The 18,192-nt window shown below is 37.7% G+C and overlaps 1 protein-coding gene across 2 annotated transcripts in view; it reads right to left on the bottom strand.

The window, feature by feature from the left end:
- The window catches only part of LOC113052344 (mothers against decapentaplegic homolog 3-like), a 31,909-nt gene extending 18,335 nt beyond the window's left edge, over window positions 1-13,574 (bottom strand). For both annotated transcript variants that reach the window (XM_026216800.1, XM_026216801.1), the window contains exon 1: window positions 13,121-13,574. In XM_026216800.1, coding sequence (XP_026072585.1) covers window positions 13,121-13,323 — 203 coding nt within the window. In that variant the 5' untranslated portion in view covers window positions 13,324-13,574. The remainder of the gene's footprint in view (window positions 1-13,120) is intronic.
- Window positions 13,575-18,192: the final 4,618 nt, after the last annotated feature.

Here is an 18,192-nt window from a genome sequence, read left to right as displayed (position 1 = left end):
GTGAAAACGAGCATTTCACCCCCCCTTTAAGGATAATGCAGTCCCAACGAAAAAGGGTCACGATCATGTGTTGGAACTGCATGCGGTGAGTAAAACTGCTTCAAATATCTCTGTGTTGTTAACTTAGCTATCGGCGTGTAAGCACATCAAGTAAACAACATGCGATGTTGTCATCAAACTGCACTTTCCACATGTACAGCTAAAAAAAAAAAAAAAAAAAAAAAAAAAAAAAAAAAAAAAAAAAAAAAAAGACGACAAAGTGGAACTTAGTCATTTTCCAAAACCACTAAGCAAATACAGTTTTAGTACATACCACATAGAGACGTTGTTGCTGATGCTGCTCTTGTTAAATTTCAGCCTCTGGATCTGATTCTGGATCATAAATATACGCTGAATCTGACTGTTAGCCATGGTTTGTTTTGGATGTTTTTTTCCTCAGGGTAATGTCACAGCTTCCAAACTATCTCAACGCAAAAGCCTACTCGCGCTCGTGATTCTTTAGCTCCGCCCACACGTCACGCCTACAGCAGGTCGTGTTTTTCAGGGAAAAATCGGTACAGACTATCTTTCTCTTATGAATATAATAAAACTAAAGACTTTTTGGAGTTATTAAGGATGCAGTACTACTCTATAGGTACTCAAGATTAACAGGATATTGAGTGAAAACGAGCATTTCACCCCCCCTTTAATGTTATGCCTTCTTATTTAAAATGAAATAAATCAAAGAACAAGGGTCTTATTTATTATACTACATAGCATTATACATCACACTAACAATGCTGATCTGCCATGGTACAAGTCCTCGTGGAGACTAAAACAATGCCATCTTATCCTGTTCCATTGTTGTCTCCTTTTTGTAGTATTAAATAATGATTTAATGATTTGATATTTATTTGCTGCTGTCACAGCTGGTGCTTCACTTAAAATAAGCAAAACACCAAGAAGAAAATCTATCTATGTAACAGCGAAGCTCTGATTCGGGGGTTCAGACTCTTGATATCTGGCAACCGCACTCATGAAAGTTCGAGTAGTAGAGGAGTGTAGAGCAGTATGCAATAACATGTTCCCTTTTTTGGACGTATGTTGCATTCTTTTGAGACAGTATGCTTGAATAATCGATATTCACGATATTTTCCAATTTTACATTGTCGTCAAAACTATTTCGATATTATCACTAATATTCTAAATATATCGCCCAGCCCTACAGTGTAGTGCAGTGATGTAAGACATACTGTATACCTGATCGCAGTTACTGCTAAAGATAAAAGTTAACTTAAGATTTTATTTTTTTATGTCTGAACATACAGTTACTCAACTGTGGATTGACTGATCATAATATCTGTGCATTGGAATAACAGCTGGAAGCTGATAAAATAGAAAATCTGACTGTAAAAATACTGCAGAAAATGTCTGGAGGAAACCAAAATCAAATGGAAACTCTTATAGCCTAATATTATATATATATATATATATATATATATATATATATATATATATATAAAATATATAAAAAAAATATATATATATATATATATATATATATATATAAATATATATAAATATATATAAATATATATAAATATATATAAATATATATATATATATATATATATATAAATATATATAAATATATATATATTTATATATATATATATATAAATATATATAAATATATATATATATATATAAATATATATATAAATATATATATATATATATATATATATTTATTTATTTTTTTTATTTTTTTTTTCAAGGCTTGTATACCTTTCTTGTCCTTTATTTCATAATGCGATTGTAGGTAACATATCACGTTTAACGTGTATTATTCTTTTTTTTTTTTTTTTTTTTTAAAGGCTTTGGTTTTCCTTGCTCTGCTAAAGTCTTTAAGGCCTCCCTTAAGTAAACAGAGCCCTGCAGGGGTCTCGTGTGCAGGTGGCTGGATGTGGTTACTGGGCCCGTTCTCAGTAGGGGAGCAGGACTAAAGCAGAAACACTTACAACCATCCTATGGTTGCAGCATGGGCCAAAAAATTAACACTCTAGTTAGTCACTTACTTAGCACTCACAAAATACTGCATAGTTTAAATCACCATATAAAATAACATAAAAATTAGCTAATCATATCACACAGATACAGAAAGCTTACAGAAAGAAAAAAGATCAGTGACTGCCATGCATCTTATAACAAATTAATAAGTTGAAAATAATAAGTATAGGAAAGGGAAGCCAACAGTTCTTTCCTTTGTTATTAACTACAGAACATCTTTCTGTCTTTGTGACTGCAGTGTTTCAGTGAGACTGGCCAGTATATGATGATGCTGCAAGCGAGACAATCAGTGAAAAACTATCAGAAAGTATCTAGAGATTTATGTTAAAAAGGTGCAATATATAATATATAAGTCGGCATTAAATGAAAATTCATCCTATCATGTTTTCTAAATGCAAGTTATTGTGTTCTTATTGTGAACAATTCATGCACATCTGTGTGCATATGTTTAACTCATCATGCTATTTATCTTAGGGGAAAAACAGACTGATGGTGTATGCTGGACTTATCTAATTATTTAGTTCACTTAAACCACGCCCCTTTCTTGCAATTGACTGCAAGCTCACGTTCAGCTCTGCCTCCATCCAATCAACAACCAATGGACAGATCCAAGATCTCAAAAAAAAATAAAAAAAATGTGTGTATATATATATATATATATATAAAACTGAAATCAAAACTGAGTAAAGGTCATTTGATACAGCAAATAATGATGTCCTGAACCTCTCTCTCCAGCAGTGTATGAGCAGCCGTCCATACTATAATTCTTATAATTTTTTTTTGACAGGTAGATTGATTTTCTGCAAATATGCTTTTGGTTTCAACTACGGTCCTGTCAGACTAGGCTCTGGCCACTGACAACCAACACCTCTGCAAAATATGTGCAACAAGCAGTTCTTCAAAGATAACTTCAAGAACTGAGAAGTTAGACTAGCTTGTTCAAAACTTATTATAAGAATGTGGTTTGGCATTGATAAACTTAGCATCACTTATGATGTAGCTCGACCACAGACAGCTGCTACGTCCGCTATTTTTCACATCATCCCATCCCATCTTTTCAGAGAAAACAGAGTGTGAAGATAGTGTGAAGACAACTGTGAAGAAAGACCCAACAAAATATACTTTTCACATTGTCAAGAGTAGAACTGTATTTTGTTGGGCATAGTAATTCGAGATGTAGAATTAAACTAGCTTCGCAAGCTTAAACCCAAAGTATACTTGAGTTTTTACACGTACATTAGGGTATGCCTTCACACATACTGTATGCACACAGACAGATTTTTCTAACCATGCATAATCTGTACACTAAGCTTGAATATGCACCTACAATTTTTAATGCAATAATTAGTTTGTGCACAAGGTGAAAACACTGGCCAAAGCCATTGTTTCAAAAAAGAAATGGAGACAGGACAACAAACTACTACCGACAGCAAAACCAATAGACCTGCATTGACAAGCGCTTATGTGAGAGGAATAAAAGATGCATGCAACTCCAGTTTTTAACAAGTACAACCATTTATTTTAACATACAACTTCTGTAAGAAAAAAGCACAGAGACTGGACAATGTGTAGACTGTGAATTGGAGCAAACGTAGGCAAACACTAAGCATTCCTGTCAACTGAAGTATACTTTAGCCTTTAGTAGTAGTATTTAGTAGTATTTTTCACGTCTGTAAGTCAAAGATATACACAGTTTTGCGCTCAAGTTCACAGAGAGATGATAGAAAGCGCATCCTGTTTGCTTAAATTTTTTTTTTTTACAAAAGCACAATGTTCTGATGTGACTTCGCCAATGTGGATTATTATTATTATTATTTTCTGCAACTAAGTGACTAAAAAAAAAAATAGGTTGACCAAGCCTCTCCTGGTCGACTAATGATTAGTCAACTTTTAGGGGGCAACCCTACAGTTCATAATTCTTTATTAAATAACTAACAAAGTAATTAGAAAACTTTCTGTGAGATGTAATTTCACAAACAGCATGAGTGAATCACCGCGCAGTCTCGATCTTTCCCTCTCAAAATAAGCAAATGGCTTCAAATCACCACATTGCGTCTGCTCTTTAAGCAGGCTGCACAGTTCACAAAAGAATTGTCACTTGCACAATTGAGGCAGTGTCGGATCATCACTAATGTTTGCAATTTGCATTTCTTTTTAAGTCTTGCCAGTGTTTAAACCATTCAGCACTCGCGCGCTCATGCACACTCAAAGCACACACACTAGGGATGTAATGATTCACTCAACTCAAGAACTGATTCACTGATTTTAATTTTATAATTCGTTTTCAGACATTATAAAGCAAATTAAAAGTTGTAGTTTTATTAGGCTATAGCTGCATGTTTCTTTGCGAAACTGAAATAACAAAACTAAATTGAAATTGAAAAACAAACCCCAAATCAAACAAAGTTACACAAATAAAAGAAATCTCTTAGAAAAACTTTCTAAGCTTTGTCTGTGCTCTTTTCATTTAAAATTAGAGGCAACAACTGGATTTTAATCATGATCCAAACAAAGATGCAGCATACATGCAGCATGAGTAGTTTTTAATCTAAATTAGACTGTACAATTTAGACAATTTGAGGCAAAAACAGATTAGCCTGACTTATCTTAATGAAAGAGCCGAAGAATCGGCACAGATTTGAATGGATTTTGACCAGCTCACGGTTAATGGTCATATCCCTAGTGCACCTCACATACAGCTCACAAAATCAGGCTTGTGCTATGTATAAGCCATTGTGCAACAATTGCCCCATTGTAAAAACAAAACTACATTTTCAAACATTTAGGTGAGATAATTATATTGTTATTATTTGTTTGAAAAATAAAAAAAATTATTTAAAAAATGCCCCCCTCCACCCATCAAATAAAAAAGTCCCCCACACAAAAGTTCCCCCCATTTTCAAAAATGAATGTCTGTAAAAATCCTGACTGAAGCATCACTATAAATAATCCATAATCCAGATCGAAGCACCCTTATCAGTGCTCCAGACTAACATTTGAGAGCAGTGGCACCAGTGCCACCCAGTTCTACAGACGGTGGAGCCAGGAGTACATTTGGTAGCGCTGGGGGTGATGTGTGAAGGTATTCAAAATAAAGATCACTTGATCATAAAATTATTATTGTTTTGCATTAATAAGTGCAGTAACTAATAATATTTCATGTACATTACAGTAAAGCACTAAGCTTCAGTTAAGATGCATACAACATTTTCTTTTAACAACAGTAAGAGGTGCAAAATCTACTTTTTATTTACAGAAAATGTATATATTCCACTCTTATCAAATGTAAAAATTATTCTTCTAGCATATGGAACTGACCATCTTTAGTGATTCTGTGTGATTTAGTAGCAAATCAAAGAAAAGTTTGTGAATTTTCTTATTTCATACACACAAAAAATGTGTACAATTCTGACAAAATCAGATTTCTTGATGATTTGATATTTTATAATAGTGATTTTATAATTTACAAATATAGAAAAAAAATATAGAAAAAAAGTAGAAATTAATGACTAATACGCCAATAAAAATGAAATTTGAATTTCTCTTTCAAAAGGTTGTACAAACCTTGAAATGAATGATGTAATGCATTTGACTACTTCTACCACAACAGCATGGTTAACAGTTAATGTTACCGATTCTGGTTTCCTGACGTATGTCAGCACTGTTTGTAACAGAGATTTCTGTGTAGAATTTGAATGATTCTCACTAGTTCTCGCAGGACTGTTGCATCTTTGCAGTAACAGTGTCACGAAATCAACTTTGGTTCCCAAATGAAGCTGTTGTGAGCTCAAACAAGTTTGTTTGCATCGCGGTCCGAGCTGAAACATAGTGCCATTTAGTTTCGCTTTCGTCTGCCATTCGATGTTTCTTAAATGTAACAGAAATTGCAGACCTTATGAGTTAAACAACACGGTGGTCACACCAGTGCAACTGCTCACAAAATTAGCCACACCGGCAGAAAAAATGGTTGCAATATGTGACCATTTGGTCACAGTCTGGAGCCCTGCTTATGATTACATATTAAAACAATCAGATTACAATAACAATCAATTGATAGATATGAACGTCCACTGTACAGCAGTCCAAGCCTACAGAGCACCTTCAGATAAAACACCTCATTCTTAAAATTAAAGACTACAGCGATTAACTTGGATCTGTGTCAGTGTACATTCATGGAAGACTTTCTAGCAAGTTTCTCCAAACTCTCAGACAAACTTCAAAACATCGTGCACAAAGTCTACACTGGCACACTTCTAAACACACACACAGTTCACGACTGAAGGACGGTTATTTTCTCACGGTGGTCAGAAGCAGTCTGAGGGTCAGCAGTAGGGTTAGTGATGACAGACTAACACAAAGCAGTCTTGTTGTCTGCTGTACAGAGTGTCTATTATTCCAGCAGATATGGAGGCGGCACAGAGCTTTTCTAAACCTTCAACCCCAGCAGAAGCCGCAAACCCAGAAGCGGCCCACGCCCTCCCCTGGGCAGACAAAGCATTCCTGAGGGCTGACTAACCCCACCTTAAACAACACACACACACACACACACACACGCTCAAATACCTGCTCTCGGTTCACAGACTTGCTTAGACACAACAACAGAGTGTGTACTGTACACAAATAGTATGAGTGCACTCACTTCCAAAACAAAGACACGCACAAACACAAACTGTAGTGTACACAAACTCACATACGACAAACTACGTCACTAATCTTCAGCACAACTGCACTCAGACTTGGCACACTATGCTTCCTCCATCACAGCCATCACAACACCCTCAGGGAATCCACAAACACCTATAGATACGCCATCAGTTAAACAGGACACAAATGTGAACACAACCTTCATCTACACAGGAATAACTACATTTTACACTAAAATAGGTAACTAACTACATTCAGTGGGTCTAAGTTGATCAGTTGTCAAACAACTAGTGCTTGACGATTTGACAAAAAATCTGCATCGAGGATGTTGTTTTTTTGTATTCTGGCAGCTTGACGTTTTACCATGATTTTTCCCTGTGCCTTTATATTAATCAGAATGCGTGAAACAGTTGCAGAACCACTGCATTTTAATCACGATGCAAACAAACATGTTACGTATAGGCTAGCATGATCAGTTTTGATGAAAATTAGATTGTATAAATTCAACATTTAAAGCAAAAACAGAATGGTCTGACCTTAGCTTTCTCATTTATTCTACATATAAAACATATCTGAACAAAACAAAAACAGCAGACGGGCTGCATGAGAAGCAGATTCACTCTCTGACAGCAGGAGGCGCTTATGGAACAGCAGCAATATAGCGTTTCCTTGGTTACTGCTGTAAACAAAGCAGCGCTGCGCTTTTAAATGCTACATGCATTATACAGATTGAAGATGAAAAGAAAATAGCATCTAAACTTTTCTGAAGACAGATACATTTATATAAACCCCCAATTCATTATTTAGAATTTTCTTCCTACATTTCGAGCATCGTGAACAGTGAGCTTGACCTGCCTGCTACGGTATTTTCTTCTCTTTGTGTCCGTCTTTCAGCATCTCTGGCCTCTGTTAATGGTCATTTACAGACTAATTCTAATAATAACGTAATATTTCCACACAAATGGCCATTGGGAAAATTATTGCAGTGCAGTTTGTGTGCAAGCACGGAAAAGAAGATTGTGTGAAATAAAAATAAAATATGTCCGAAAGATCGGTGCATCTGCACTCCTCTGTATAAATTTAATATTGATTAATCATGGTCAAAGCTACAAAGTGACTTGCAAGGACGGGTATTTTGACATACTTTTGGATGTATTTGCCCGTTCAGGCGGCTCGTGCGTGTCAGACACACTGCTGTTCACACAGAGCACAGTGCATGAGTACTAAAAGGAGATGTCTTTCATGACCAAATGCTTTTTAATCGTTTAAATTTAAAAATAAAATTAACAAGCAACTTATAAAATGTTGTGACGATGCTGCAGAGGTCCGATCGGGCAAGTGACAAATCCATCTACTGTCCCGAGCATCTTTTATGCTGATCCCGGGCCATTGGGCCGTCTTTATTGTCAAGCCCTGTCAGTAGTGTGTAATTTTTTTGGTACATTTATAATGTTTTATATTTTTAGCAGCTGTGCTAGACTGCAATGGTCAGACTGGCTGACTGTTAGTTGACTATCAACCATCCATTAGGGAGCGGACTACTTTCTCTAGTCCAATTTTACATTATAGCAGCTGTGCTTTAACTTTCATGCAAGTTTCGCATTTTACATCCATTTATATTTATGTAAATGCCTTCTATCCAAAGTGACTTACACTGCATTTTAAGGTATACAATTCATCAGTTCACACATTCCCTGGAAGCTGAAATCATGACCTTGGCATTGCAATCATCATGTTTTATTGTTTGAGCTGCAGAAATGCTATTAAGCACTGCCGCTACAGCCATACACATTCAGACAGACGTCTTTGGCTGTTGCTTTGTCTCAGACTGTTCTGTTAAATTTAGTTGCACTCAGTGCATTCAGGATCAGGGGAAACTAAAACCAGACTATTAGGCCTCAGGGTTAGTCATTCACTCAACCCACAAACTTAATCAATACTAAAAATATGCAGTTTTACATACCCCCCTAACATGAATCATCACTAATACGCCTAACCGCAGATTGCTGCAGGAAAGTCCCCTTAATAAGAGTGCAGCAAGTTGCTTTAGATAAAAATGTTAAAAGACTATGACAGGTTTGAGGCCAAGGGTGCTCACATAGTGTCTTTACTGTTTGTTTCAGTCATCACTTCAAGGGGCTGTGAAATTTTGTCACACTGTCTTTCACTCTCTTTTCATCAGCTGCCACACAATAACTCTGAATCATCAGACTGATTCACTTCCCTCAAAAGAGCGGCGCTTTGAAGGCATCACCCTGGCCGAAACAAAACAACCCTCGGCACATCAATTACAAGCCAATGACATCCAATCTCCATGTTTTATCAAAGCGCTTTTGAATCTCTGTATACTGTATAGAGTTTCAGCATGTCAGACTTAAAGTCAGACATCTCTTCAAGGCTCAGACTCATTCAAATGCCAACAATAAACTCTATCGCTGCAGCAGAACACATATTATTTCTTCGCTGATAGGGGACTTGTTTGAGAATTTGGCTGAATGCGCCTACACAATGAACCACAGGTTTTATTCACAGCTCAAGATGCTTTTGAAGTCATTGTGCGTAGAGTGCAAAAGCAAACAGAGACTGTAGGGTTGAAAAATAGTAAGCATCCCAGAACACAGACACACTGTGGAGCAGACATCCTCTCAGGAAGTCTATGTGGACTCTCCGATTAGGCTCCGACAGGTGTACGGCAGGCGAAGGGAAGTGTGACCGTGGTATAATTATGTTTTTCCCATCCTGCCTTGGACAATTTCAATCTGTCTTCCATCTGCTCTTTCCAATGCTTCTTTCGAACTCAGTGTCCTCTTCAACTCATTTATCTCTTCATTGCTCTTTCTCTGGATCTCCAGCAGGCTGGGACAGGATTCCAGCATGAGCTGCATGTGAGGGCAGGACAGGATTGTGTGGCCTGAAGCAAGTCGAGTGTGTCTGAGGAATCTGGATCCTCCAGGAGGGTGAGGCAGAATGCTGTATCACAAATGTGAAGGCTATACCATCTACAGATCTGTCCAAGAATAGAGTTTTGGATTGAACTAGGGCTGGGCGGAATATCAAATTGGTACGATATATCGATATTTTCTTTATAAGCGATTCGATATGAGCCAATAACATTTATGTCGATATACAGTAGTTTGATAGGAGTGCATCTGAAAATATAGCGAAGGACACAGACTGAGCTGCTGCAGAGAAGGTGCAAAACATGTGACAAGCTTCAATTTAAGTCTTTAAAAACTGGTAAGACATAGTTTATGGTTTCGTTTCACATCTTAGTTTAAGTGGTTCTGCTATATATATTAAATACAGATTTACAACAACGAAAATACAGAGATATATACCATATATAGCAAATCGGCCAAAAACTAGGTCTTCATTTGTTATGGTTTCTGTCACCACCGAGCTCTACCAGAGAAGCACCAGTGGGTCACACCACAAAGCCACAGGCTCAAACTCCCTTTTCCTCCGGGGTGACTCAGCCTGATCTCTGGCTGAGAGCCCTGCTTTCACAGAGCTATCTGTTGTTTGGAAACAACAACCAACACAACAGTGCTGCAGGCTTGGACCACAGCTGCACGGCCCTGTAACACCACACGATCATGGAAACTTCAAATTTGGAAAAGAAATCTCAAAGGGACTCTATTTTTATGTCTATAAATGTACAAATTGACTGTAAGGTTACATAGCTCTTTCTTGTGTCTTCTAGTTTTTTTGTTGTTGTTGTTGTCATTTTTATTACATTCCTTTAGCCAACCCTGTTAAGCAAATAATATAGTACATTTAGTCAAGCAACCCAAATGTGTCACGAGTCAAGACAATGACAATACAGCTTATGAATAAACTGTGATGAGGTTAACCAGCAGAGTAATTCTGTAGCATCTGGTTCCATTTCAGACAGCTACCTGTGATTATTACAAGCCTGCAACAGTCATATCACCCTTCAGCCCAAGACTGGATACCCACTGAAGCTAAGCAGGGTTGAGCCTGGTCAGTACCTGGATGGGAGACCTCCTGGGAAAACTAGGTTTCTGCTGGAAGAGTTGTTAGTGAGGCCAGCAGGGGATGCTCACCGTGTGGTCTGTGTGGGTCAAAACGCCCCAGTATACTGACAGAGAAAATATACTGACAAAAAAAAGCAACGTCCTTTGGATGAGACGTTAAACCGAGGTCCTGACTCTCTGTGCTCATTAAAAATCCAATTGCACTTCTTGTAAAGAATTGGTGTGTAACTTTTTGCAACCACTGGCCCTTGTCAATCATGGCCTCCCAATGATCCCCATCCACTTGACTGGCTCAATGACTCTCTCTCCTCTCCGCCTGTAGCTGATGTGTGCAGAGCGCACTGGCACCATTGTCCGGTGGATGCTGCACGCTGGTGGTGGTTGAGGAAAGACCCCCACATGATGGTAAAGGGCTTTGAGTGTACAGCCAGCCATACACAATAAAGCGGTATACAAAATGCATCATTCATTCATCATAAGGCTGAAGACTGCAGAAAAGTGAGATTTTGTGGCCTTTAAATTTACAGTATATAAAATAAGATCTATCTTTATTGTCTATAAACTATAAAGAAAATAGTGAATTTGCTGAATTGTGATCTAAACTAATATGAGGTTTTCAATGGCAATACAATCAGAGGTTGCTTTACAAATAAGCTAATCATTATTCATCATTTTGACTAACTCCATGCTCTAGTTATTTATTTTCCATCAGTGAAACCTAGCATTACTTAATGTGACGATATCATAAAACGCTTTTCTGTCAAGAGCTATTTTAGTTTTTTCAACCACTCTTACCTTTTTATTCTAATCTTGTGAAAAAGACAACAGACACAGCATTCTGGTGATACATCGCCATCACGTAACATGGATTTAATGTAGTAACACTAACTGCACCATCGCCATGATATTTTGCCAGAAATGTAGGATATTCACATTTAATTTTATTAAAAGGAGTAATGGTATATACTTATTGTATGTGTTTGTGATTAAGCTATAGCATGTGTGCATTTATACTGAATGTTTTAGACTACTGTTTTTTATACAAATAAGTTAACTAAAATCAGTTATATTTTTACCATGGCATAGAGGTGCTACAGTTTATGTGTGGTTTTAACTGTATTTTTAAGGATTTAAATGGGAGACCAATGCTTAATTAAAATAAATAATTAATTAAAAAACGTTTTAAAAGTTTGCGGTTGGATTTTTTTTTTTTATGTTTTAAAATAAATGTTTTATACTTTAATGTATTATAATATGTTATTTAATCCTGTGATGGCAAAGCTGAATTTTCAGCAGCCATTACCCCAGTCTTCAGCATCACATGATCATTCAGAAATCATTCAAAAATGCTAATTACGTGCTCAAGAAACAACTTACTATTATCAATGCTGAAAACAGTTGCTTAATATTTTGGAGCAAACAGTGTTATTATTATTATTTTTTCAGAACACTTTAAAGAATAGAAAGGTCAAAATAACAGCATTTATTTAAAATATATATTTTTGCAATATTATAAATGTCACTTTTGCTCAATTTATTGTAATTTTTTAATTTCTATCTACTATTCAAACCCTATGCTGGGAAAGTCAGTCTATAAGTATATTTATTTATTTATTTATTTATTTATTTATTTATTTATTTACAACAAAACTTCAGTGACCTCTAAAAAGGAGCTCTCAGTTCGCACAATGTTTGTATACATCAGCAGAACAGGATTTCAGAACCCGTGTCTGTGCCAGGTTCCTCTGAACTGAAGTGCTGATGTACTGAAGATCTGCTGAGTCTAGGCAACCCTCGAGTGGCTCATAAGGGCCAAGACCTGTGAGCAGTTGGACAGCATCGGACTGTGACATAACAAGATTAACCAGTCACTGCAAAACAGAGAGGGAAAAAAACAGCCAAGGACAACAACCTCCATCCCATATCCACCGATGAAACACAGACACGCTTGAGAAGAACAACAGACCTGGACGTCCTGCGCCAAACATGCCACTACATCCAAAACATAAGCACAGAGTTCAAAACACACCGGATAGCCCAGATACAGCGGCTTAAATTCGGGTTATATAACCTCCTCACAACCCAAACGACAACCCCAGGCACGGGAAATGTGGCTTTATAAAAGCACAGAGGAGTATGAAGTTACAGTAAATCAACAGGAGTGTCGGAATTTGATCATATAAACAGATACGAGCTACAGCACTTCAATAGTATGGAGATGTTGTTTATGATTATGTAGGAAACACAAGAGTTGATTACTAAACAGAAAAGGCTTTTCTGCTTTCTTCAACTTTACGGTGTCCTTCCGATGTGTGTGTGTGTGTGTTTTTTAAGATAATCGCTCAGCTAAAATCCCGACAGTAAAACAGCCCTTTCCCACAACCCGATGTTTCCTTCAGTGAAGTCGAGGATGTTTTTACCGCACTCACCGTGGTATGGTGATACACTTGGTGTTGATATTCTGAGTTGTGATGGCTTTCTCGAGCTCGTCCAGCTGTCCCGTCTTCTTCAGCTTCTTCACCAGACTCTTGACGGCTTTCTCGCACCATTTCTCCTCCTGTCCGTTTTGCTCTCCCTTCTTCCAGCCCAGCAACCTCTTCACGATCGGCGGAGTGAACGGTAAGATTGACATGATTTTGAATTCAGTTCAACGTTGCTCTATAGCGCAGTGTCGCACGCAACTCGGAGAGAAACTCGGGATACTTTTTTTTATCTTCAATGTAATCCGAAGGCGGTATATAAAAACAAACTGCTTAGCGGTCGACAGTAAAACTGACAAAAGTGAGAGGCACTTGAGACGTGACCGAGACACGGTCTCAAGTTCGGCGCTCAGCAGCAGCACAGCTCCGTCTCTCTCATGATCATGATCATCCAGCATAGTGCGCGTCACACACCACTGCCAGGACATTCATATCACTCCGCGCGGGGAAATAGTTCCTCCATCCCGTCTGGATAAATTGTACAGCAGTTTCTGCGAGAGAATAAAAAAACAGTGCCGTAGTACCCAATTTGTCTTTAATAAAGCATATGTTTTTTTGTGCAGTCACAACTAAAAAAAGTGAAGTTTACTCAAGTTTAATGTCATCCGCTTTGCTGTGTCTGTGCAGCGGCTCTCTGTGACGTTTTACAGTTTTTAAAACTGTTATTTCTCATTCAAAGGTTTTATCCCTAAAAAAAACGAGTAGTGCTTTTGAATATATATTTAAAATCGTGTAAAATCACACAAAACGAAGGCTTAGGTCATATATCAGTATCTTAATAAATCACATTTTATGGTGATGTGTCCATTCTTGAGGGCTACATGTTGACATCACATTGCCAAACTCACTTGTGTACACAAAAACTTATGTATAGAATGTCAAAAATTCAGTAGCAATGTCATTAATTTGAAACAAGGACTGCATTGAACCTCCTGAACGGTTTTATTGCTTCCTCCTGTGCCATTGTAAATGCTCATAAAACCTGCCCAGTAACCACTATTAGACAGTGACAGACAGGAAGCGAGTTATACAAAACCTTGCTTATCATTCACAGACTCGGTAAAAGCAATTGCACAAAAACAAGAAAAGAGCGACATTTGAGGTGGCATCCCACCGAACTGAGTATATAGGGTTTAATTAATCTGATACTGGGCATGGGCTTCTTTCTTTAGTGAGGGAGTGGAGATGAAAGACACTATACTGAGCCTCAGTGGCCTAGCCTCAGTATAAAGACAACAACATGCAATGTCCCTGTATGTAGCACACACACATTGTGCCAGACACATTGAAAACACAATAAACAAGCCTCAACAAAGAGCTATTTTTCAGAATAAAAGATTGGGGACATTTTACTGCACTTTATTGTGTTAACAGTTAGCTAAACATAGATGAGCTAAGATTTACATCAGGTATTATAATATTTCCTTCTCTTTTTAGTTCTTGTAGTGTGACTTGTGGTGACATCTTATGATGAACATAATTATATGTTATGATTTTGTTTGTGTCTGTCATATATTGTAATTACCGATCATCATCTTTAGGAACACACACACACATACACACACAGACAAGAACATATGCCAGTGGGAGTTTAGGTCAGACGTGTCAAGAGAAGTGTGTGCAGCCAAGGGCCAGCTGTTACATGCAAAGTGAAAACACAAGGGCCTGCACTATAGTCAGATATGATTTATCCTTATCAGATTGAGCCCAAGATTTTTGTCCCTTTACACAAGACATATTACGCAAGTAGGAAGCAATAAGTAAGAAGTGAGCAGGTTTCTGTCATTTTCAAAATTTTCTCAAATGTATTGATAACACATCAAGACAATTTTCATGATTTTTTAAACAGCTTCAGTCTGGAGAGTTTTACAGTGCTGGTCAATAGATTTTGGCCATGCAGACTTATTTAAACTGGTGTATGGCAACCCTTGGTGCATTCTTAAAACCATTCACTAACTGTGCTAAAAATACCCAGAACCTCAACTCGGTGTGGCATTGATTTGTCTTTTATCTATTTTAAAGAACATCTGATGTATATTTTTATAGCATTTCCTTTCTTTTTGTCTTCCAAAACTGATGTATAAACTGACAATCTTTCTGTGCACACTGTGACACCTTTGGAATCTAGAAGATCATGTGCTGGAAAACTGCATTGTTGCTCATTCAGTGTAGTTTCTGCATCTTATATACTTAAATGCACTACAATGTTGGCTAAATTTGACAAATTTGAATCTAAAAATACATACTTTCATCAAAAGTTTGGGTCAGTAATTTAATTATTTGTTTTTTATATTTCAGGATATTACTGTTGGTACTGTATTTTGATCTAATAAATACAGCCTTGGTGAATATAAGAGACTTACAGTAAAAAAAAACTTTCTGACTCCAAACTATTGAACGTTATAGACAAATATCATAAATCTTAATTTAGTTAGCAAAGTAAACCTGTGTTTATGTGCATGTGTGAGTTTGTGTATGTGCATGTTGATGTTCATCATGTATCCCGCATGACAGCGTGTGGCAGGATGGAGGATGCGAGTGTTAAAATGTGCCTCTTCCTGCAGTGGCCAGCACGAGCTCAGCACCTGTTTATTCCCTCAGGGGCTTCGGTTCCCAGACAGCTGGTTAAGGGGTGTGTGGGGGTTTGTAGTTTGTGGGAGTAGGGGGCAGATGGGATCTAGAAGAGTGAAGAGGGGGGATTTGGGGCTTTATGTGTGTGTGTGTGTGTGTCTGTGTGCATGCATTCGTCTGAAGAATTGCCTCACACAAAGGGCAAGGCTGCATGAATGAGTAATGGCCCTATACAATCTGATGGCTGATGAGGGTATTGTGCATATTTGGACTCAAGAGACCCTGGGGAGCTACAAGATGGTAAAGAGATTCAGAGGGGGGCGAACTATGTCCCAGTGGAGGACATGTGTTAGAGTGATAAGATGAAACTTAGGTCTAATCAACAATGTTTAAAACAATACTGTTTGTGTTTGTGTGTGTGTGTGTGTGTGTGTGTGAGCTTGTTTATGTGGTTAACGAGGACACAGATTTGTATAATGACATAGGTATGACACAGGTATTACAATGAGGAGGTGGTTTATGAGGACATTTTTAGTGTCCCCGTAATTCAAAACGCTTATAAATCATACAGAATTAGTTATTTTGAAAATCCAAAAATGCACAAAGTTTCCTGTGAGGGTTAGGTTTAGGTTTAGGGTTGGGGTAGGGCCATAGAAAATACAGTTTGTACAGAATAAAACCCATTACGCCTATGGAGAGTCCCCATAAACCACATATACCAAAATGTGTGTGTGTGTGTGTGTCTGTGTGTGTGTGTGTGTGTGTGTGTGTGTGTGTTTACGAGAGTACCTGAGAGGTTTGCAACTCCACAGGGTGTGATTAAGGCAGGTTTTATGGCAGACATAAGTAGGGTGTTACGTTGAGAGCCATCACACCATGACAGCATGAAGATTCCAGGCAGTAGAGCGCACAACAACCCAAGTTTTTTGCTATTTTAAATCCATCAATCTGTCCACAGACTCACACAGATCCAAAACACAACAACAGGCATACGCCTACACACACACACACACACACACACACACACACACACACACACACTCCTCCATAAACCCTTTAACTTTGGAGAAAAGCCACTCCTCAGTCACTGTCACATAGTCACATAGACTCATATTCTGAAGTTTCATATTGTACACAAAGAATGAAGGTCATACCTCTACAAACTCAGACTCATCGTGCTACATTCATTTTGATCTGAAAATTAAAGTGATGTTGTTATGCTTGATTTTTTTTAATTTCTCCAAAGCACAAAACAGCTAAAGTCATAAAGACCCAAACTATATATAATTATGGTACCTGTGTGTGTGCACGAAGAAACTAAAATCCTACTGTATATCAACACTTCTTGCATCCATTAAAATACAGCACTTCCATCCCTTTTCATGTTAATAATTAGTAAATTAAAATTAAATTAAATTAAAATTCTTAAGCATTCAGTGTGACAAAAATCCACTGTTGCAATAAAAAGATAAACAAGAAAACCCAAACATATGATTGGCTGAGTTATTTTGCATGCTGTAGTCACTCTGATTGTCTGAAAAATACACTGATAATCTCTGAGGGCTGTGATAAATCTGGTCACCACTGAGTCAACACCAGCCCACACTCCAGTGTCACGTAATATGACGCCCTAGATTTGTATTATTGAAGGAGTGTGCTGCGTTGCAAAACCACCAGTGACTCACCATGTGTATGTTTCAGTTTTATTTATCTGAATGAGTAACAGGGACTAAAAGAGTGCAGACCCAGCATGGAGGGCATATATTTTGTGGTTGATATGGGTCCAGAGATCTCCACACCCATGTGAGGATTACCATGATTCACGTGCTGATGCGTGCACAAGGCTGGAGATCTGACTCCTCTATTGTGCTGAGTGTGATGCATACTGGTCTTAGCACCAATGAGTCAAAGCGAATAGCCAACTGTGTGTTGGAAATACAGAGGGTGGAATGACATGGATCAGCAAGTGCTGACTAAGATCCAACAGAGACCATAAATGGTGTTGAAGATATTCATATAGATAACCCAGTTTTATCTTGGGTGATGCAACCAGACAAATAAAGGTCTTTTTTTTTTTTTTTTTTTAGCTTGCCCCTAACTATTTTAACAACAACTCAGCAGGTTTAAAAAAATCTATACTTAATTGCCCAAACTGCATTCAGCAGGGCCAGCTGTTATTTGAGGATTCACTAGCAGACCAGCGGCACCTGGTGGCCAAGATGTTATGAATACTAGTAACAATATGTTTTGGAATGCATCTGATTTCTTGGACCACCAACCTCATGTGGCGCATATATATAGTGTATATCAGCCATTAATACGTTTATTTATTTTAGATTGGCCTATTAGAGTAAATCTGAGTGATGGACAAATCCAGCACATTACATTCTCAGCAGTGTTGAGAGCTAGGCTGTGGGAGGGGATGCAGGACCCGGCTCAGGTCTGTTGCT

This window comes from Carassius auratus, chromosome 32, assembly GCF_003368295.1.
Source record: "Carassius auratus strain Wakin chromosome 32, ASM336829v1, whole genome shotgun sequence".
Classification (NCBI taxonomy): Eukaryota; Metazoa; Chordata; class Actinopteri; order Cypriniformes; family Cyprinidae; genus Carassius; species Carassius auratus.
This window is presented reverse-complemented; position numbering and strand designations above follow the sequence as displayed.